The 23,867-nt window shown below is 36.4% G+C and overlaps 1 protein-coding gene across 2 annotated transcripts in view; it reads left to right on the forward strand.

The window, feature by feature from the left end:
- CTNNA3 (catenin alpha 3) overlaps nucleotides 1-23,867 on the forward strand; it is a 1,573,809-nt gene that overhangs the window by 1,500,870 nt on the left and 49,072 nt on the right. For both annotated transcript variants that reach the window (XM_081824173.1, XM_081824174.1), the window contains one exon: nucleotides 812-946. In XM_081824173.1, coding sequence (XP_081680299.1) covers nucleotides 812-946 — 135 coding nt within the window. The remainder of the gene's footprint in view (nucleotides 1-811; nucleotides 947-23,867) is intronic.

The raw sequence follows: 23,867 nt of genomic DNA on the forward strand, positions 1-23,867 counted from the left end.
ATATAAATTATAGTCCATATTTTCACATCCTTATGAAAATGTATTTAAAGTGCAAGTAAGTTATCAGAGATTAAAAAAATTCTATTATAATTGCATAGAAGAAAGAACACAGAGTTAACCCTAACCACAGATACTTACCATGGTATGTTGAAGCTCAAAGCTGTCCTCCCAAGAAGTTCCTTGCAGATGACATTACAGTGTAGGAGACTGTTTTTGGTAAAGAAGTTTAATACATCTCTAAAACATGTATGTTGTTTATTTCTCATCTCCACATAGATTCCATGGCTGTTATCTAAGGTGCAAATGATTTCTTTTGTCTGTAATAGCTAAGGATGTGTAATGCTGAAAGTAATAGAAGATAATGTATGATTTGTTGCAGATGTTTTTTTGCCCAGATAAATAAGAAAGGACAGACAATGCAGAACTATGAGTCCCAAGGAGTTTTCTAATAGCAACTCTAAGTGAAGGAAATAATTGCATTTAAAATATTTATTTAGATTTACCTAAAAATGCAATCTGAAAACTCCTAACCTTTTCATAAATTAAAGGCAATTATTTTATGTACCTTTTCATGTCTGAAAATTCCTTTGCTGTTTCTATCGTCTATGCTGAAGTAATTATGGTTGAAACGTGAATAAACTCTTCTAATGGTGGAAGCATATGAGAATCTACATGGGCTTGGGGTGAGAAATGGGGCTCCATGACAATAAAGTTGCTCCCTTATAGGTACCTCCAATGTTGGTATTAAAGCATTCTGATCTACTTATAAGTTATTTTGCTATTTCCACTTTTATCTTTTATGCCTATTTAGTGTCCAGATCCATCATGCAAACAAGATTTATTGGCCTATCTGGAACAGATTAAGTTTTACTCTCACCAACTGAAAATCTGCAGTCAAGTTAAAGCTGAGATACAGAACCTGGGAGGAGAGCTCATCATGTCAGCTGTGAGTACTGCCCGCCATTTATACCATCACATGTAGAAGATGCTTGAAACAAAGCTGTGACACCCCTCCTCACTTCACCAAATCTTTTAGGTCCATGTAGGTTAGAATAAACTCAATTAGAATGTATTAAATTGCATGAAATTAAATTAGCAAGGAATCGAGCTAAAGAAATGCTATGTCAGTACAACTTGTCTTTATTTACTCCACAGATTTTAGAATGAATCAGGATTTGTAAGCCACTTGGGTAAGAAATAGATACTAATTTAGAGCATGGTTTTCTGACTTCAAAAGGGGGACAGATGGAACTCTGAATTGAATCCCGTAATTTTTATGAAATAAATGCATATGGATTTGCAAATCAATGAAAAAATGGCTTTATTACTAGTAATTGATATTCATTTTCCCATTATCCTTTTCTATAACATAGAAATTCAGGCCATGAAAAGTGTTATTTCTATATGTAATTGTAGAAATGGAGTATGATAGAACATAGATGGTCTGGAAAAACTTTCATAAATTTTTGGTAACCCTGAGTTTCAAACCACTATAAAATGATCATAGTAGAAATAATGTCTAAATTTCTACTCATCTTTTAATAACAGTAGATCATTCCTCTAGAGCGGGTATGGTAATAAAATAATATTTGATATTGGATTCAGTTATCAGTGACTTTGAGAAGGACATGGACCAAGATTATAAATTTAAGTTAAAGTGAAACATCATGAATGTTCTAGGAACTTATATTCATGAAGACAAATGATAACAGCATACTTGTAAGTTTGTAATTTCTAGGACTTCTACAGCCTGACATTGGACTTTCCCTCAGTGAACTAACATGCTTTAAAAGAATGTGATTGCAAAAACAAAAGCAGAAGGTTACCACCAAGAGTAGAAGGCAGGGAACTAATTCTATTGACAATCTAGCTTTTGCCTATACTTTATTTTGTTTGATCCTCACAATAGCATGCCAGAGAGATTGTTTGCTTATTTCATTTTCACTAATATTGGGGAAAAAATGACATTCCGAAAAGTTGAAAACTTCCGCAAGGTCATACTAGTAAACTTCAGAGCTGGGGTTTACCTTCAAAGACTTGTCTTTGCTATTCATGTGGACAACCTTGAATCTATGATGAAACTGAAGAGCACTGATCAAAAGTAAATGATGTGGAAATTATGTCTAATAAGTATTAGAGAAAAAAATATTTTGTTTCCTTGACATTAAAATTTTGCAAAAACATGAAACAAACCAACACAACCTGTGCAATATTGGTGCCCTGGCACTTTTCAAAAAATGCATTTTAAATAGTCACAAGCTGTATACACAGAAACCTGTGTGGGTGTCTGAATACATACATTCATATAAATGCATATACGTACACAGCATGTATATGCATATATATGCTTTGAAATAATGTATCTTTACTTTGGATTATTAGACATCCAGTCTTCATTTTCTCATTTAACATTATACTGCTTTAAAATGTGCAAAATATTATTTATTTGTAGACCTATGTCTATCTTCTGTTTACATTTGTCTATTTCACACAGTCACACATTCACTATCATTCACAAAGCCTAAATCCATATGAATTTTATTTTCTCATTATTTACTACTTTTGCGGGTTGTTGAAGCTAAACTTTCACAAAAAATATACTGTTAAAATATGTTACTGTTAATTGTTCTTCCAAAATATAATTTCCTCCAGATGTACAAATTTGTATTTCCTGTTTGGTATGATGATTCAAATTCATGAATTTACCCATATTTTCAGATAGATTAAGCACAAGTTTATAAGCCATGATTTACAATTTAAAAGCTGAGTCATCATATAAAGTAAGGAATAGCATTGCAAATCCAAAACTATTTTGTCATCATTTTCCCGACAATTTCCCTTTAGAAGAGATAAATCTGAATACAGGGAACATTTCATGCCCCCTTTTATATACCTTACAGCCATCTGCTTGCAGGTAGATCCTGAAAAGCTTTTTAAATACATTCCATTTACATGTGCCAAAGAACACTTGCTTTAATCTCTCAGTGACCCTGAGTTCTTGTCTTGTTATCTTTCCTTTTTAAATTGAGAAGAAGCTCTAATCTAAGTCATCCCTTTTCTCTGAGGTCTTTTGAAAAGTAACAAGCATGATTCTAAAGCAGAGAAACTCATTAAAAATTACAGAAATTTGTTATTCAAAACTATAGATTATCCAAAGCTCATTAAGTAAAGTTTGCATTTCAAAATCAGGTTCATGAAACATTACTTGTAGAAAATATATTTGATTAAAAAGAAGTAGGGAGAGTGCTTTCTGGGTCTGGGGTGTTAGGGTTTAGGAAAAGAAGATGAATTCATAGCATAAAGGAATTTGAAGATCATTCTCATAACAGAGCATTTAATTAAAATTATTTTCTAGTCATTCTTACATCTGTCTGCAAGCACTTATTCTGCAGTTACAAGTTTTATTTAGAAGGAAGCCAAAATGTAGATAACTAGTCCCAAACCCCAACTATGATTTGAGCATCTCTGTGTCAGGTGTTACAGAACATCTGGGGGATGCAAAGATGAATACAGGATGCTGCCTTTAAGATGATCAAGGACGTGTAAAATTAATACATAAAATATAACCCAAAATACAAAATTGACTCAAACAATGTAATAAACTGTGTCATAGTGGTATGCACAAAAGCATAGTAAGAGGTGAGGGGATAATTAACTGCACTGATGTGGCAGGTGGGCAAGAGAAAGCTCCATGACTGACTTGAGTCTAATTTAGGCCTTGATAAATAAGTAAGAAACAAATGTATACTGATGGAGAAGGAGAGGAAAAGGATTTAAGGTGGATGGCACAACTGAAATAAAACGATAGAAATAGCGAAAGAGAAGGCATTCCATAGAAATAGCAAGCAGTCAGATGTGATTTGGAAGTAATTGTTCTTGGTACTGTTGGTGTGCAGATTGGGGGAGGGGGAAGAGAAGAGAAGCGGCCAATGAAATAGGGGCTGTTTAGAAAGGGTCATTTATAACATTTTAACTTTACCCTGCAGGCAACTGAGAGTAATTGAAAATTTTTAAGTTCGAGATGGACATAAGCAGATCTACGTATTTGGAAATTAACTCTTTTTGACAGGGCGGTGATAGATGGAAAGATAAGGGACTGGAGGATAGAGGGGTATTTAGGTATGACTTTTTAAAATAGTCCAAGAGAATAAAAGTGACGCAGCCCCTAAGAAGCAAAAGAAGAAAACCCTGAACAGGGCTTCTGTGGCCAATGGAGGCTGGAAGGCCTCCGAAAGGCGGGCCTTGGAGGATGCGCCTCTAAGCGCGGAGGCTCAGGTGGACCAGCTGGCTTGGGAACTGGTGTGGTTCGCGGAGCAGCTGGAGTTGGGCCTCAAGATGCGGAGACCCAGTCCGAAAGAGAAAGTGTAGGCTACTGGGGCAATCCCAACCTTGCGCGGTGGAAGAACCCCCATGGCCAGGAGGAGGCAGCTGATGCGCTCCTTGTTTGGGGACTGCAGGGATCAGACAGAAGCCAGAGCAGGCACAAAACCTATGGGTTCTCAGGGCTGCAGCCTGCATAGCGCAGGGACAGCTTGTGCGCCAGGCCACCAGAAAGAAGAGCCAAAGGGTCTGCAGGCAGAGCCAAGGCACCGGGGCACTCCTGATGAAGAGTTTAGGTTCAATTTCTTTTAGCCTCTCATCCTGGAACAGTTCCCCTCCCTGAGTAGTGTGGGGGTTTGTTTTGAGTGCAGGGCCTTTCCAGGAATGCTCTTTTGGACAGATGTGGGGTTGGTCTGTGCATGGCTGGTCGGGAAATCTGGTGCCATGGCTGCTGGACAGATGTGAGACCAGTGTATTGGTTACTGTCAGACAAGCACAGACCCATTTATAGGTTTTCAGATGAAATGTCCTTCCCGCCAGAAGAAGGAGGTCCGTTTAGAAAAGCCTTCTACAATAAGCTGAAGTGAATGTTCAGCATGCTGTAGAAAGAACACTTTACTTTAGAATGAGATTAAGCAGCTGTTGGTAACAAGGATTATTGGGGAAGCTCTCTAACTGTACGCTGGTGCTCACCTATAAAAGGATGCCCTGTCAAATGGTGTAGTGCTTTATGCTGTGTCATTGCACTACTAAAACTAATTTTTGGAAAAAAAGAATCCTCCTGGATTAAGACAATTTTGGTGAGAATGGAGAGGAGTGGATCGCTGCAAGCAAAACTCTGAAGTAGAAGTTGATTAGAGTCAATCTTTTGAAGGATAAGAGTGAAGAAGAAGGAAGAATTAAGACTTACCTCCAAGTTTTTGAGATTTGGTAGCTTACTTAGTCAAAACTGCCATCATTAACCGAAAGATAGGATTCAGAGTAGGAAGAGTAAAGCAACTCATTTGGGTTTTACTTGAATTCAGTGGCTAAGCAGCATTCAAAGAAAAAGTTCTAGGAGAAGCTGAGTATAGGATTTTGGAACTCAGGAGAGAGGTATGAAAGAGAAATAGATGGAACCAATCCAGTAAAAGTATGTTGAATAAGAAAAAAAAAATAGCTGAGACAGAGATCCAAATATGTATCTTTCTCTCCTTTCTTCCTTCTTTCCTTCCTTCCTTCCCTCCTCTCTCTCTCCCTCCCTCCCTCTTTCCCTCCCTCCTTCACTTCTTTCTTTCTTTCTCTCTTTCTTTCTTTCTCTCTCTTTCTTTCTCTCCCTTCCTTCCTTCCTTCCTTTTTTCTTCCTTCCGTCCTTCCTTCCTTTCTTTCTTTTCTTTTCTTTCTTTCTTTCTTTCTTTCTTTCTTTCTTTCTTTCTTTCTTTCTTTCTTTCTTCTTTCTCTTTCTTCTTTCTTTCTTTCTTTCTTTCCTTCTTTCTTCTTTCTTTCTTTCTTTTTTTCTTTCTTTTCTTATACCCAGTGATTCTAATGTGCCTCTGTCAAATACAGAGACTTGGCTGTGGGAATTTACTCTCTCCATAAAAACAGTCTGAGAATGGGCAATCCAGGACTGTTATGGAAGCTTTGCAAAGTTATCAGGGAATCAGGCACTTTAGTCTTCCTGTTTTATTATTCTTGGCTTCTGGCTTTCATTTTTATCAAGGTCAAAATATGGCTGTTCTAGCTCTAGCTGAGGCTTTTATGTTCCAGACAGTAAGAATGAAGAGGAGCAGAAGCAAACATTCCTTACATTTTTTAAGTCCCCTTCAAATGCTTTCACTTACATATTATTGGCCAGAATTTAATCATCTGGCTATATATAAATGCAAGAGATGCTGCAAATATAAAATTTGTCTGTTTGTATGTGTTTTAATCTGGGCACATTGATTTCCTGCAATTAAATCAGAGTTTTGTTTCTTTGTGAAGAGAAAATGGATATTGGGTGGCAACTATCAGTTTCTATGATATCCTTCTACATTTACAAAAATCACAGCAGTACTCACACTTATTAAATTATCTGCTTTTTGATATATATTATCCTCTAGACTATAAGATCCTTGAATATTGTTGAATGATTGAAGGTAGAGTGTCCAAAGATTATAAATAATGCAGAAAATTCAGTTTGACTGAGCCTTAATATGTATATTGGATTTTGCACTGATAAAGTGTCTTTATATCTTCTCCAAAACAGTATCAGTAACATGGTAAAGGCAAAAATTAGGTCATAGTGGCCAAATACTGAATTTGCAGTGACAGAAAAAAAAAAAAAAGACAGCAAAGAATAAATTTTCCAGCAGTTTGTAGTTGAAAGGAAGGGGGGAGAGAGAGAGAAAGATGGGAGGGAGGAAGGGAGGGTGGGTGGGAGGCGGGGAGAGAGAGAGAGAGAGAGACTTAAGGGGCAGATGGAATTGCTGGAATCTCCTTCTTCCTACTCGCCCTCTTCTCTCCCCTTCTCCCCTTCTTCCTCCCTTCCTTCCCCTCCCCTTCTTCTTCTTCCTCTTCTTCTTCTTCTGACTTACATTTTTATTTATGTGCTTTTAAAAATGGAACTAATTGAGTAAATGTTTAGTTAAAGAGTAAGAAGAAGCCAGAAAGAACAGATTTATAAAAAATTAATACCATGATGGATAGAATAAAATCTTAAGCAAGGGAGAGGGAATGGAATTAGGAAAACAGGTAGAAAGACTAGATTCGGAAAGAAAGAACTTTTCTCCTGAGAGATAAGGATTAATGCAGATATAAACACATTCAGCTACAGAGAAATGGGAAGAAATTCTTGTTGATGGATCCCATATTTTGGTAAAATGGGAGGAGTAGTTTTCTGTTAAAATTGATTTGCGTGCTCTATCCACAGTTTTACTTTAACAAAAGATAAAAGTAAAGATGTCCATATCTTTAAACACTTTTCAATATTGCTTGGAAAGGAAAATAAATTAACAGCAGTGATTTGAGATAGTAATCAGAGATACTGTATGCTAGACATTGTTCTGCCAGAGCTGAGCTCCAGAACATTGCGTGGATCATGGAACCTGACTCAGCTTCAGCTTATCTTTCAGTCACAAGAAAACGAAACGAACATGGCCTTCAACAGCTATCCTTTCTTAAAGAAAGGGGACTATATAAAAATTTAATTTAAAAAATGATAGCAAATCATGACAAAACTATATAATTAAATATGCTGTTGCAGATTAGTTTCCATAGCCACCCTGACTTATTAATGTACTAATTTAGTAATACAGTAAATATATAATTCTAAGAAGATTAAAATGTACCTGGGTTACCTAAAGGCAGTCCCATAAATTTTCCATGAATTATTCCTCTAGTGTCCTTATGCATGGTGCAAGTGGGGAAGCTGTTATATTTTGTTAAAGGAGTCTCACCATAGAGAAATACATATTTTTATATTCTAGATTGTATATATTGAAAATAAAATTCAGGAGAAAAAATAAAAAATTAAAATGATTTTAAACTCTTAAAACTACCCTTTCCCCAAATGTTATGCTTTTAGGCCAATAATTTTTTTATACTACTTAAAACTGATTAATTATGTAATGGCCACATTTTGTGTGTTTCCTTTAATGTGTTTAATTGTGCTCTCTTACCCTGAGACAGGTGTGCCAAAGCCACAATTTTAAAAATTGGATAAATAAATAAAACTAATCCGTCAGGGGGGAAAGATCAGCAAGATTGAAAATTTGCCAAGCGACTGCAATTCAGCTGTAGCAGAAATCAAGGGGTAGTGTGCATTCAATTAGGAATGATAAAGAAAAGCAACAATACAGCTATTGACCAAAAGAGCCACCAGGGCCTACAGAACTCAGGCAATTGAGTATATACAGAATGACTTAGTAGGTTAATGTGCTTGCCACGTTAAGACATTAAGGGAATTAGTTAATGAGCTTTCTCAACCTACAGCAATCATTGGTAGTCATCAAGAAAATTGGGAAAAGTAAAAGAAGATTTGGAAAATTAACTGAAGTATTTAGAGATTTAAAAAAGGACTGGGAGGGGTGCCTGGGTAGCTCAGCTGGTTAAGCTACTGCCTTCGCTCAGGTCATGATCCTGGAGTCCTGGGATCGAGTCTTGCATCAGACTCCCTGCTCAGCAGGGAGTCTGCTTCTCCCTCTGCCCCTCCCCTCTTTCGTGTGCTTTCTCTCTCTCTCTCAAATAAATAAATAAAATCTTTAAAAAAACATAAAAAAGGACTGGGAGATATTTATGATGGAATGGGGAGAGATGCAAGAAATGAAGAAGGGGAGAAGAAAGAAGGACAAGGAGAAAGAGTAAAAAGAAAGAAGACACTGCCAATAAATTTAATTCTCTGGAGTGTTTTTTGTTTGTTATATTAATGCTAGGTAGGAGGCAAGTGGAACAATAAACCTTAGTAGTTTAAAGAATATATTTTAAAAACAAGCAAAAGTATGGGGATATTATTTTATTTTATTTTGCATTGTAGTGAAGTAGACTAAGAAATTCTCTTGGTGTCTAGGTAATCTGATGTCACAATGGATTGGATTTTCTTGAGAAAATTATAACATGATTAGATTATTTCCAAGGTGTGATAGTGAAGGAAACTTGAAAATAATTTATTCGTGTTGTAACTATCTAACTCAAAGTAACTTTATAAACAAATAGGGCAGGGACTTTCTTTCTTTTTCTTTTCTTTTCTTTTTTTTTTTAGAGTGCATGCAAGATAGAAGAGGCAAAGGGAAAGGGAGAGAAATCCTCAAGCTGACTTCCCGCTGAGCACAGAGCTTGTCACAGGGCTCTATCTCCAGGACCTTGAGATCATACCTGAGCCAAAATTAAGAGCCAGATGCTTAACCAACTGAGCCACCCAGGCACCCCATTATGTCAGGGACTTTCAGTGACTTGCCCTAGTTCATGAAGATATCTAATGGCAAAGCCAGAACCAGAATCTAACTTTCATGTTCTTCACTTTACTGCTACTGAAAGTAAGCCCAATGGCCTTCTAGTGAGTTTAATGTCAAAATGACAGGTGATATTGGTACACTGAGCCAAGATGGTTGCTACAGATATCAAGAGATAAGGAATGGTTTTCATTGAAAGATACAGGAAAACACTGATCAGAACACAGTAGTAACTAATGATAATGGTGACTCAATAAACCCAGATTATTTTTTTAAAGATTTTATTTATTTATTTATTTATTTATTTATTTATTTATTTATGAGAGAGAGAGAAAGCATGAGCAGGGGGAGGGGGAGAGGCAGAGGAAGAAGCAGACTCCCTGTTGAGCAGGGAGCCAGATATGGGGCTGGATCCCAGGACCCTGAGATCATGACCTGAGCTGAAAGCAGATGCTTAACCAACTGAGCCACACAGGTGCCCCATGAGCCCAGATTCTTAAGAAAGCCCGACCAGAAAAGACTCTTTATCTTCAACATGTGAAACTAACATGAGGTAGTAGAAAAACTACTGGACTCCAAATTAGAAGACCCATGTTATATAGACATCAATTTTTTGGAGTCTATTTTTCATCTATTTATAAACTAAGGTTCAGGATTAAATGAGCTCCATGGTTCCCTTCAATTCATAATTTATGATTGTATTCTTTATAGTGAATGTGTACATTTCTTTCTCATTTCCTCTTGTATATATTTTTCAGCTATTTTCTTTGTGATTACCATGGGGAGTACATTTAACATCCTAAAGTTGTAACATTCTAACTTAAATTACGTACAAAAATTTTGTTCCTTTAACAACTCTATCCTCCACCCCTTTCAGTTGTAAGGGTCACAAAATTACATCTTCATACATTGTGTGTCCAAAAAATGTAAATGAATAAAATTTTTAATGCATTAGTATCTAAAATTATGTAGAATACAAAATGTGGAGTTAAAAACAAAATTACATTAATCATTGTTTTTTAGATTAATAATTATTTTTTAAAAATGTATTAGCCTTTTAAATCATGTAGAAACTAAATGTGGAGTTACACACCACTGTTACAATAATACTTTTAGCTTTTATAATTACCATGTATTTACCTTTACTGAGATCTTTCTTTTTTTTAAAAAAACATTTTATTTATTTATTTTTTAGAGAGCGAGCGAGAGAGAAACAGCATGAGAGGGGAGAGGGTCAAAGGGAGAAGCAGGCTCCCCGCTGAGCCAGGAGCCCGATGTGGGACTCGATCCCAGGACCCTGGGATCATGACCTGAGCCGAAGGCAGACGCTTAACCATCTGAGCCACCCAGGCGCCCAAGAGATCTTTATTTCTTCCTACAATTTTGAGTTACTGTCTAGTGTCTTCTCATTTCAACCTATAGGACTGCATTTAACATTTATTTCAAGACAGATCTAGTGGAAATGAAATCTCTCAGCTTTTGTTTATCTGGAAATCTTAATTTTTCATTCACTTTTGAAGGACAGTTTCACTGGGTATAGTGTTTTGCTTTTCAAACAAAACAAAAAGCAAGCAAATAAACTGGGTATCCAGTTTTGCTTTTAGCACCTTGACTATATCATCTCACTACCCTCTGGCCTTCAAAATTTCTGATGAGAAAGCTGTTGATTACTTACTGAGGATCCCTTGTTAAGTGACAAGTCACTTCCCCCTTGCTGACTTTAAAATTCTTTTTGTCTTTGTCTTTCAACAGTTTGATTATAATGTGTCTTGGTTTGAGTCTTTTTGAGTTCATCCTATATAGGCTTCATTAAGTTTTTTGAATGTTTATATTCAAGGTTTTCATCAAATTTAGGAAATTTTCAGCCATTATTTCTTCAAATGTTCTTTCTGCCCCTTTGTCTCTTTTTTTGGGACTCTCACAATGGATGTGTTGGTAGGTTTGATGATATCCCCCAAATCCTTCTGGCTCTGTTCATTTTTCTTCAGTCATTTTTCTGCCTATTCTTCAGACTTGTTCCTTTTTCTGTCTTATCTTCAAGTCCACTGATTCTTTCTTCTGCCTGCTCAAATTGGCTTTTTAATCTTTCTAGTGAATTGTTCATTTTAGTTTTTATACTTTTCAATTCAGGAATTTCTTTCTGATTTCTTTTTAGGTTTTCTATCTCTTTATTGATATTTCCAATTTGTTCATACCTCATTTTCTTGACTCTCTTCATATCTTCCTTAAGTTCTTTGAGCATCTTTAAAATAGTGTTTTTAAAATCTTTGTCTAATAGATCTGCCATTATGCCTTTCCCAGGGATAATTTAATGGATCATACTTTTTGTTTCTTTGTATGGTGTACCCTTTTTTTGCTGGAAACTGGTCATTTGAATCTAATAAACTGGTAACTCTGGAAGTCAGATTTTCCTCCTTCCCCCAAATTTGCTGATTTGTTTATTTGCTTGCTTTTTGTTTTGTTTTGTTTTGTGTGTGTGTGGGGGGGGGTTGTTTTTGCTTTATAACTATTATAGGCTATCTCTGTGCCAAGGATCAGCCTGAAAAGAAAGCTCAACGTCTTCTCAGGTCTTTTTTGAGCCTGTGTCTTCCACTGGGTATATTCTGTGACTTTCTAATTTTTCCTCTCTATGTGGTTGCTTTTGAATGTCCCAATTTTCAATGTATGGCTTCTAAAAGAAAAAAAAAAAAAAAAGAGAAGGATGAAGGGGGCAAATAAAGATTCCAGACCTGGAAGTCACTTTAGCCAGACTAGCAGATGCTCACAAAATTGAGGAGGGTGGGTGCAATAACAGTGACTGCTGCTTCTTTGTCAGCACTTCCATGATGAGAAGCAGCAATCAGGGATCAGAGCACAGATTCCTGATATCGGGAGGACAGGGTTCTTTTTCCCTACCCTGGCTTTTACAAGGTGCTCCAGGAACAAATGCACAGCTGCCTGCCAAGAGGCTGAAGGGTGGGAGATGGATAGCTGCTATTGAGCTAGAAGCTGAAATTGACAGATATTAACCAAAATGTACTTCCCAAGCCTTTCTCTGGAAGTTTCAAGTCTTCAATAGATTCCAAAGTTTCTAAATAATGATATCAGAATATCAGTTATCAGATTCCTATTGTACCATTTTGTCTGGAATCCTTGATCTTTGCTGTCACTTTTCCTTTCACAGTTCCTATCCCAAATTTTCCTTTAAGTACCAGTTGGCAAATTATAACATGACATAGCAAGTTGTTGTGTTTTGATTTGTTTAAAAGGGTTCTTCTAGAATTTTGTTTCAATGATATGCATTAGAGAGAATGAGATCAGATGCTTTAGGAGTTTCCTATTAATTTTAGGTCCAGATGAAAATGAGACGTATATCAAAATGGTATATTGTCCACATTATAGGATTGATTTCATATGGCTTTACTGAAGCTGCTGTGGTGTCTCCCACAGAACAACAGTGATCTGTTTTGTGAAATGAGATCTTTGTGCAATTAAGAGATGGAGAGGACAAAATATCTGGATGTGGCATGTGCACACACACACAAAGATTGAGAAGGAAAGAAATGGAGGTGGTAAAGGAAGAAAAATATAAATGTGATGTGAGAGTCTCTACCATTAAACTTACTCCTAACAATCACCATATTCTTATTTGCATGTTATTTTAGTTCCATATTTTAAAAAGGAAAATATTTGAAGAATTTAAAACTCATTGGAAAAAAACTTTTTCTGTTTTAGAAAAAAAGAATTGGTTTAATTGTTTTCAATCCTTAGAAAAGAAGAAAGGCGATTAATTAATTCTATTGTGTGCTGGACAACCTGAACCACAGAACTTCAAAGAAGTGGAAAGAGAGGCCATGAAAGTGAGCAAGATGTATTTGGCAGCTATAGGATGGTGTGTAATTCCCCATCAGGGAAAGTGCAGCTAAAGGAAAAGAGCAGAGCTGGATACAAACATCCTGATGCTCATGAGTTCAGTTGGAAGACAGGGTGAAAAATCACAGAAGAAAAGGGGAGAGAAGCAACAATCAAGGACCTAAAGATCCTAGGACAGCAAAGTGCTAGTATTAAATTGCCTTTATCCAAAGGTGTCGATAAAGGCAGAACTGAAAGCAGATGTGAAGAAAAGGCTCAAGGCAGTGTGGATGTCATTTGCAAAAGTAGTCATTTCAGTCCATGGGTCATACTGAATTTGTGTTTGTTGCAGATTATGAAGTAATTCTAGTTATAGTCACAAGATAAACGTTCCTGTGAGGATGTGTTTGTGGGAGGTGTGTATTTGTGTGTGTGTGTTTTCCCTAGCAAAATCGATGCAACCCACATTTCCCCCTTTTGATTAGTAAAGTCTGAATGATATTAGAAGAAAATCAATAACTGTTAATAGTAAACATGTATTGACTTCTTTGTTTTTGTTTATTCCAGAGCTTCACATCTTTGGCTGTATTGGTATTTGGGATTGGGGCTAGAAAATTACTTGTTGTGGGAGGCTAGCCTGTGCATTGTAAATACTTAGCATGGACTCTACCCACTAGATATCAGTGCCCCTCCCCAGCTCAGTTGTGATAACCAAAAATGTCTCCAGACACCACCAAATGTAAAATCATCTTTGGTTGAGAACTATTGGATTAAGGAAGATAAGAATCAGAGGAAAACTAATAATGCTCTTACAGATGTTGTTATTCCTTCCTACCAGATCCCCTTAACCTGGAAATTCACCCATCTCCCAGCTACTGCAAGTGTTGGCTGCTGACGTCCCCTAGCTGCTCCCTTCTCTAGTCTTCGCCTTGGGTGATTATGCACCTCCACACCTGCATGCCCTAGAAACCTATAGCCAGTGACCAAAGGAGAGGAGGATACAAAAGTCTAGACTCCTTGCCTCAAGATGGAACCAACTCTGCTGTGCAATTTCACAGCCCCCTAGGAGAGAAGGCCATAGCCGTTCTTTGGCTGAGACTAATGATGTTATTTAGCCGTACTTTCACCCATCCTATGCTTCTTACTTCCCTGCCCTTCTCCTGAGAACAGCCCTTCAGTAAACTGCATGCAAAAATTCCTCTAGGCTCTCTGTAGATACCTCCTCAAGAGACAAATGATAGATCATTGTGTCCTTTACTGTCATTTCTTTGTGGATGGAAAAGAGGTGATAGGACAATTTGCTTAATTTGGTGATTGCAACACTCTTCTTGACACATTCATATATTTTATTTTATCCTTTCTACAATGCTACAAGTAAACTTATGGCATTTTGTTGACAAGGAAACTAAGGCTAATAAATGAATATAACTTGCCAAATGTCATGTAGTTATTAAGTGATGGAGTGGAAATGTGAATATAGGTTCTAGTTTCAGAGTTCTTTGTTATTCCACACTAACATATATTTAATTTTATTTTGCTACTGTGAAACAACAATATAAAAATGAGTAAACAGGTCCTTATTTTCAAGGAATTCAGCTGGAAAGAAAAGACAGCAAAAAAATTATTATAGAAAATGTTAATTTACAAATAGAATTACAAAAAACTGCAGCATTTTCACAAGCCAAGAAAAACAAAAGAATCAGAAACTAAAAATAAAAACAGGTATTAAAGAATTTTTTAAAATTAAAAACAAAGAAATGCGTATTACTATGTCTTTGGTTAAATTAGTTACTCCAGTTGAGTATTACAAAGTTAAGAAGTGGGGCACCTGGTTGGCTCAGTTGGTTAAGCATCTGCCTTTGGCTCAGATCATGATCCCAGGGTCCTGGGATCGAGCCCCACATTGGGCTCCTTGCTCAACAGGGAGCCTGCTTCTCCCTCTTCCTCTGCTGCTCCCCCTGTATGTGCTTGCTCTTGCTCTCTCTCTGTCAAATGAATAAATAAAATCTTTTTAAAAAAAGAAGTTAAGAAGTTACTATATTATATAGTTGTCATTGTTTGATGATTGTATAAACATTTCTCAGTAGCACTTGGTATCATAATGATGTCCTAACCTAGGGGTCTGTAAAAAACAGAAATGTTCAAAGGGACATTTCTTACATTGACTCTCAATAACACCTAAAGTTACAACATTAAATCTTAATTTAGTGGAGGCTTTTCAGGAGGAAGTTGTGAAAATATGATCTGGAAATGCTGTTTTCTGGTGTAGCTGATCACAAAAATAACACTTTGACAACTCTAGGGAAACAAGTGCATTAAGTCATCTCTTTGCAGTATTAGATGTCTTGGGAAAGTTTTTGTTCAAGCCGTGTTCTTGAGCTATTCATGGTTGAATTGTACAGTAAAGCTCTGTGTTTTTTCAAAAGGGATACGTACCCTTTAGATATCACTTGTACTCTGAAAACATTGAGCAATTACTGTGTATATGTGTGTGTGTGTGTGTGCACATGCATGGTATTATTTCTTATTGCTAATGGCAAAATTCACATTGTTTCATGAAAATTTTCACTTATACATTCAACCAGATGTGGAATACAAATTCACTCCTCTTCTGCACAAAAACAAATCATTTTAGTAATGAAAAAACATTTAAGGAAGATTTTTCTGGACAACAACACTGAATTCCTCAGGTTAGTCTCTACGGTCATAACAAACAGCTTTCGTTTCTTTCTTTCTTTTTTTTTTTTATTTGACAGAGAGAGAAACAGCGAGAGAGGAACACAAGCAGGGGTAGTGGGAGAGGGAGAAGCAGGCTTCCCACTGAGCAGGTATCCCGATGCGGGGCTTGATCCGAGGACCCTGGGATCATGACCTGAGCCGAAGGCAGACGTTTGACAACTGAGCCACCCAGGAGCCCACAGCTTTCATTTCTTAAAGACTTAAAATAACCAAGTTCTTACTTTCTTCTCGCATTTAAGTTTTATACGAATTGGAAGGGAGCTTTTCTCTGCATGCTCAGAATCAGGGTTTATGTATTCTGGAATCTCACTATGAGGCCTCCATCATCCCTGTACTAGGAAAAGGAAGGCTAGGAGGGTTGCTCACTGGTTAATAAATACCTTGTAAGAGGGAAATAAACTACTGCATGTAAGATGCTTAGAGTTGTGTCTAGCATTTAGCAGGCACTCATTAAATATTAGCCAGTAGTAGTAGTAGTAGTAGCTAATATGGAATAATGTTAACTCTACCCTAAAGTGATAGTATTCATTAATATGTTTTATCTAATTGTTATGTTTATTTCAAATTAAGCTTAAAGGAAGAAGCTAGAAAAATGTTCTCCTTTTAGTGGGTAATTCCTTTGCATATCATAAAACAACTTATTGTCCATCACTATTTTAGCAGTAGCACTTGATTTGGGCTTTGAGGATGAACAATCATCTTTGCTTCTATGCCAAGTTTAGGGTTTGGTTCACACAAGGCAGATCAGTGATGGAAGGATTGCACAAGTAAGGGTTAAGCTATCTTTAAGAGTATTTTGCACAAGGTGAGAGATCTTCAAATGGATACATTAACCTCCTTGGACTTTAATTTCCTTGTTGCCAATGCAAATGGAGACATTTAGCTCTTAGATTTGAAGAAAGATTGGGAGAGAGATTTTTATCCAACATTAGAGTGTTTATGCAAATGTCACATGTTCAGAATTTCATTTACAATATAAGTAGAATTCAGCTATCTGCAAATTCAGAGGACTCATTCTGGCAAGATTAACATTTCTGATGGCATGGGATTTTAATATGTTAGGTGGAGTGCAATAGTCAAATATGTTACAGAAATGTTTAAGAGCAGTACAGAATTAGTAAACTAAGTGTGTTTGGCAATAAATGCCAAAGATCTGTAGCAAATAAAATACTCTCATTTGGATAGTCTGAAGAATTTCACAGAAAATTTGAGCTAAATAATAAAGAATTGGAAGAATTTAGTTAGGTAAAGAGGAGAAAAGCTCTATGAAACAAAGCTGAAAATGTAAATTTCCCTAAAATGCAAGGTAATATTTTAATAATAAATCAGGAAAGGCCTATTTGGATTAAAGAATAGTGTAAGTATAGACCCATAAACATTTTGCTTGCAAGTTTGTGTGTGTGTTTGTTCATGTGTGTGTGTGTGAATGAGAGTGAGAGAGACAGAGACAGACATAGAGACTGACAAGAGACCGAAATAATGGGTGATATGACTACGTTTCATTAAGCTAAAAAATGAGATTCTATTTAGAGTTAAAGGAATAAAGAGTGGTGTGTGTGTGTGTGTGTGTGTGTGTGCGTGCGTGCGTGCACATCATATAATTATGTTTTATATATATATAAACCATATATGTAATATGTGCATATGTCTGTGTATGTGTGTGAAATTGAGTGCTTATTAATCTAGGTACTATAGTAAATATCTGAAATGCATTTGCTTTCATAATCCTTACCCAAAAACAGCTGCATGAGATAGCTAGTATTATCACTGGTTTATAGATATGGAAACTGAACCTTAAGGAGATTTAGCAACTTCTCCAAGATCACAAAGCTATTGAGAGGCAGGGCAAGATCTTAAACCCAGTCCTCTGACCCTAAAGCATATACATGCCATGCTAAGATGCCCAGCAGCAGAGCACAGAAGCTTGGGTGAAAATGGACAATTGAATAGATTCAGGGTTCATATCACACTGAGAGCAGATGGGGCAGTTTTCCAGGACAAGGTTTTATTCTTCACCTCTGTGATAATTGTAATAAGAGTAATGGTAACAGCAGTGATAGTTAACATTTATCGAGCTCTTAACCAGACACTTTAAATCCTTGTTATGCATTAATTATTTTATACACACAACAATGCCTTGAGGAAAGCTCCATTTTATAAATGCTCTAAGGAAATTTCTCATTTTATGAGTGAGAACCTAAAACTCAGAGAGCTTAAGTACAAGGAAGATCTGTTTCTTTCTTTCTCCTCCACCTCCATCCTCCATCTCCCTCTCACCTAGGAGGGGCTCTGCCACCCCCAGCATTTAGTGTTAGTGCTTTGGGGTCACAGAGATGAAACCAGAGTCCTTTTTTATTTGCCTTCCTGTTCACATACATGCTATCCCATATTCCCCACATTATATCCTGAAATAGCCAACCGTGGGTACACTGGAATTATCCATGTGGTCCTTCACACTCCTTTCTGGAGTGGAACTTGAAACAGCATTTTTAGAGCTCAAAGCTATTACACCTATCCTCCATGAGCTCTCAGTAAAGTTTGTCCAAGGATAGGGCATTACCCTGAGGCATTTCTACACAATAAAGTAAAATAAAAACTAACATGCTGATGCATATGTCAGTGCCAGCTACTTAAAAGGTACCACTAATCGTCTATGGTCGTGACAACATCCAACCATTTTTCATAACTGAGCCAACAATGGCCTTTGACCTTTTGGTCATTTCTAAGCTCATGTCTTCCCTCCATCTCACTACAGACATCTGCCTGGTTATTACTCTACCTTTTTGACCTTTATTTGGTCTCTTTGGTATCTTAAGCAATTACTGGAGTCTATGAAACAAGCCTCCCCTTTGTACCATTTAATTTAATTAGACCTCTCATTTGAGCTCTTGCTGAGTCAATATTTAGTTGCTTTTCTATATCCCTGGGACAACCTGAAACATTCCATAAGCTAGCTAAATGGCTTAATATGCATGGGCATATGAGCTGAATGCCTTAGTTTGCATTCTCTCTTCCTGTGCAATATCAAGGGGATGCCACTACAAAACTCCTTCACCGTGCTTCTCCTCTTAATTGTGCTCTTCCACAGTTTACCTGGCAATTCCTTTTTCTGGATGATAAATTATGGTGCCACAGAAGGAAGAGCAATCCTTGGCCTTGTCTCACTAATTTTGTTTGTAGAACTATTTCTCTAATGTAGCATTTTCAAATAGGTCCATTATACATCTGCTTCTCCTTGTGGGAGCCCCAGCCATGCCAGGAGCAATGCTTTCAATGGCACAGTTTTGCCTGATGGCATCAAGTGCCTGGAATGGGCTTAAAAGAGAGGGGAAGGTGAAGGACAATCCAGTTTGTGTCCACTCTGGAGGGGTCAGTGTAAATATTTGGGATATTTGTGGTCTGCGCTGGGAAAAGTGATGTGAAAGCTGAGAAGAATGGTCTACTAGTTCATACAAGAGGACTTGAAGTCTGTTCTTGACAAAATTTCAGACTTTCAAGGGCTCCTCAGGTAAGAAAGATTTTGTTTTAGCAATGAGGGGAATATACCATGGACATTTGCCTGAGTATAAAAATACATATGTGGATACATACAAACATTAGTGGTTTTTTTTTAAGAATTTATTTGACAGAGAGAGAGAAAATGAAGGGGGGGGCAGGGCAGAGGGAGAGAAAGAGAATCTCAAAGAGATTCCTTGCTGAGTGTGGAGCCCAACATGGGGCTTGTCGTAGGGCTCAACGTGGGGCTCAATCCCATGACCTTGAGATCATCACCTGAATCAAACCAAGAAACAGGTGCTCAACCAACAGAGCCACCCTGCCACCTCTACAAACATTAGGTTTTTTAAAAGCAAATTTGTGCTTGATTTTTCAATTTAAAGTTTTGATATAATAATATGTGAATAGCTTGCTATTTTGATATGTAAGGTATTTGGGTATCTGACTTGCTATTCATGATATGTAAGGTACTATGTTTTAGATAAATCATCTTTAATGATCTTCTCTATCTGCCTTGCATCACCACCTCTATTTATAAATGATGGACCCTTGTCTCATAGAAGTTTCATAATTTGTCCATGTTCACATAGCTATTGCAAGACGAAGCCAGGAGAAGAACTCAGCTCTTTCAGACCCCAAAGTTCACCCAAATGTTTTGTAAAGGGGTTTCTGCTCTATAAAGAAATTGAAAAAAAAATAGGGACTTGTCTATGATGCCTACACCTACAGGGCTCCCATATTGTTCTATCTGTGGGTCCAAGAGCCAGTATAAATGGAAATCCTCATAGAAGGGTGCACTTAGTCACTCCACCATGCACCTTGCTAGCTGCATACAGCAAGTGGGTTTGAGGTAAGGTCATTTGGAGATATTATTTTTCTTGTATCGTTTCAGAATATGGTATTATTTCTCATTAGAGTATCCCATCAGTAATATTTGAGAGTTGTGATTCATTCAGATCTCTGCATGAAACTATCACTCCAGCATTTAGAATACAATGCATATTTAAAAATAGCATTGCTAGGGACACCTGGGTGGCAATAACAAGGGTAGTAGTTAACTCATACTGGGGCATACTATGGATGGGACAGTATTTTAAGTTCTAGAGATGTATTATTTCATTGAATCTTCAAAATAATTTTATAATATCCCTGTTATTGTCACAACTTTGCAAATCAAAACCTGAGGCAAAATTAAGTAACTGGCCTCTAAGATGACACAAGTAGTGTATGGGGGAACTAAGCGTCCAATCTAGGCCATTTGATTCCAAAGTTTGCACTCCTAACCAATACAGTCCACTGTCTCTGAAACCTAAATATCCCTTAAGTAAATGAATAATTTATTTTAGTTTAGTGATATAAAATTCCTCTGTCCTAAATATCTTTTCAGTTTGTATTTTCTCACTTTTCCCTATAAGAAGTTCAGATTAGAATACAAGGAGAAAGGAAAGAAACAAGAAAGGAAAAACAGATTCGTATGGATACTTCTATTTCAACCCTTCTGGCAGTGGTAATGTTGCTATCATTCTGAAGCTCTAATGCATTTCCAACTGCCCTTCATACCACCAGAGAGCCTGTCCTGAATCCTGCCCTAAATTTTAGTTTAATAATTTTAAGATCAGTTTGTCTTAATGAAAACTGAACAGATAGGTACAGAGTTCTCTGAAATCAAGGCAAAATGTCCTTTAACACTTTCAAAGATTCACCTATGTCAAATACGTTTTTCCTTCTGTACTATCAAAACAAGCAAAGTAAAAGAAAAATTGGTGCTAGGGATTCTGGGGCAGGAATTTATATGAAATGAATGTTCCATGTTAAAATGGAGTGATCCCAAAACACTAAATCTTGAAATAAGTCATAAACAAGGGTTGAGCCTTTCCAAAATGCAACTTTACCCATTCTCCCCATTCTTGCAAGTCATAAACATCTTTAGAACATTTCAGGACAGTGTGTTTGATTAAGCTTTAAGCAGGTGGAGCAAACCACAATCACATTCTTGAGGGAAAGACTAGAATCAATTTAATAAATATACTTAATATAAAATGGAGGGGGAGTGATGTAAATTATTTAAATATAAATGATTTTTTGCTTAGCACATAATAAGCACTATTTATTGTATATTTAAATGGTATAAATATTAGCTAAGTTTTTTTACTAGATTTGTGATCCTGGATGAGATAATTAACCTCCTTTTCCTCATCTATAAAATGGATATTTCAATTTGACATAATCTGTAGAAATTGGTTTGGAGAAACAGATGTGTTAATAGATATAATATGTTTGCTATGGTAATGAATCAGTAAATACTAATTATTATTTTGGGATTCATGATAACCATAACTTAAATACTTTATGTATAACATGAGTAGAACAAGAAAGCTTTAATAGAGAAAGCTTAGTACCACCTTGTATAATATTGCTTTCTTTTGTGAAAAATAGTCCAAGTTTCCATAAACTAATTTATGAATAGGTTATCATCCCAAAGTTTGACTGAGAATCTGGGAATGCCAGTATTTTGCTGTAAATAAAATTAAAATACCTGGATTATGATTTTTAAATCAGATAAATTTTGTTGCACTGCAGGGATAGAAGCCTATGCATCTAAATTCTGTTTTTGCTGAAAACCCATGTGTGTACAACTAACGTCTCTAAGTAAAATGTGCTCACATATTTTTGGAATAAATATTTCACTACTATTCCATTTGTGCCAAGTCTCATCTAATCTCTTCTCGATGAAATGTAAGAGGGGCAGTATAGGTTACCTAACAAAATCCATAATAGCATCACAGTATATATTGGCCATAAATATATAAAATACATAGAAAATAATATGTTTTACTACCTTTTTGATATGTTGGGGTAAGGCTGAGAGCTTTAAATGTCCATACTCGGGGCGCCTGGGTGGCTCAGTCGTTAAGCGTCTGCTTTCAGCTCAGGTCATGATCCCAGGGTCCTGGGATCGGGCTCCCTGATCGGTGGGAAGCATGCTTCTCCCTCTCCCACTCCCCCTGCTTGTGTTTGCTCTCTCGCTGTGTCTCTCTCTGTCAAATACATAAATAAAATCTTTAAAAAAATAATAAATAAATAAATAAATGTCCATACTCTGTAGATCATTACTATTTTAGACTAATGTGGGGCTAGATATTATCAAATATAATATTCCCTCTCAATACCTACCTGCTAAATTCCTTATTATTATGAAATAATATTAATAAACTTTTCAAATATCTTATGGTTTGGAATTGCAAGAAGCAAATATATTCTATGTTTAATCATGCAGTCCATCTGGATTTTCACAACACAATGATTATTTAGGGTCCTCCTTCTTACAGATTTAGTAATCCTCTTTATGTATTAAGAGAAATATTGAGTTCCACAAAATTGAAATTGAATTTTAAAATAGAAGTAGATGAAGAAAATAAAATAGAAGTCTTGTATTTTGGTTGGAATATTCTATTAATTATTAATGTCATCAGTTTGTAGGTGCTCAAATACATTATTTTATGAACAAAAACCTGTGGCAAATTCAATTTGACTCCTTTTTCCATGAACAATACACAATTTCATGCCACGATATTTCATGTTGCCCCCTTTATTGACCAAGATTAAAAGGTGTGATGTTCAAGTTACTTTTGCCTGAAACCCCACCATACTGTGTTTTGTTGAAAAAGCAAAAAGGTTATACTTAACTCAGTTCATCAAATAATCACACTTTAGTGCATTCTTGTTTGTTTATATTACCCAACCTGCACTACTGTAGTAATAGTTTGAGAACTTAATGTATATGTAAGTAGGTAATGTTTTGTTAATTGATTTGTTCATTGAGAATTTAGAAAGGTAACACTAGGGAGGCCAGCATTAGAAAATAGTGCAGACTCATAGAATTACACTAGTCTAGGATGTAGTTAGTTTCTAGTGAATGATAAATGGAGGGGAGATTGTGTTTTTGAGACCTTTCTTGTTTCTTGAGAAAAGCTTGTATTGCTATATACTTTCCTCTTATGACTGCCTTTGCCACATCCCAAAGATTCTGGCAGTTGTGTTTTCATTTTCATTTGTTTCCATGAATTTTTTTAATTCTTCTTCAATTTCCTGGTTGACCCATTCATTCTTTAGTAGGATGCTCTTTAGCCTCCATGTATTTGAGTTCTTTCTGACTTTCCTCTTGTGATTGAGTTCTAGTTTCAAAGTATTGTGGTCTGAAAATAGTCAGGGAATGATCCCAATCTTTTGGTACCAGTTGAGACCTGATTTATGACGTAGGATGTGATCTATTCTGGGGTATGTTCCATGGGCACTAGAGAAGAATGTGTATTCTGTTGCTTTCGGATGGAATGGTCTGAATATACCTGTGAAGTCCATTTGGTCCAGTGTGTCATTTAAAGTCTTTATTTCCTTGTTGATCTTTTGCTTAGGTGATCTGTCCATTTCAGTGAGGGGGGTGTTAAAGTCCCCCACTATTATTGTATTATTATCAATGTGTTTCTTTGCTTTTGTTATTAATTGCCTTATATAATTGGCTGCTGCCATGTTAGGGGCATAAATACTTAAAATTGTTAGATCTTCTTGTTGGATAGA

The sequence above is a fragment of the Leptonychotes weddellii genome, chromosome 6 (genome assembly GCF_054177405.1).
Source record: "Leptonychotes weddellii isolate Sample4059 chromosome 6, ASM5417740v2, whole genome shotgun sequence".
NCBI classification, from domain to species: domain Eukaryota; kingdom Metazoa; phylum Chordata; class Mammalia; order Carnivora; family Phocidae; genus Leptonychotes; species Leptonychotes weddellii.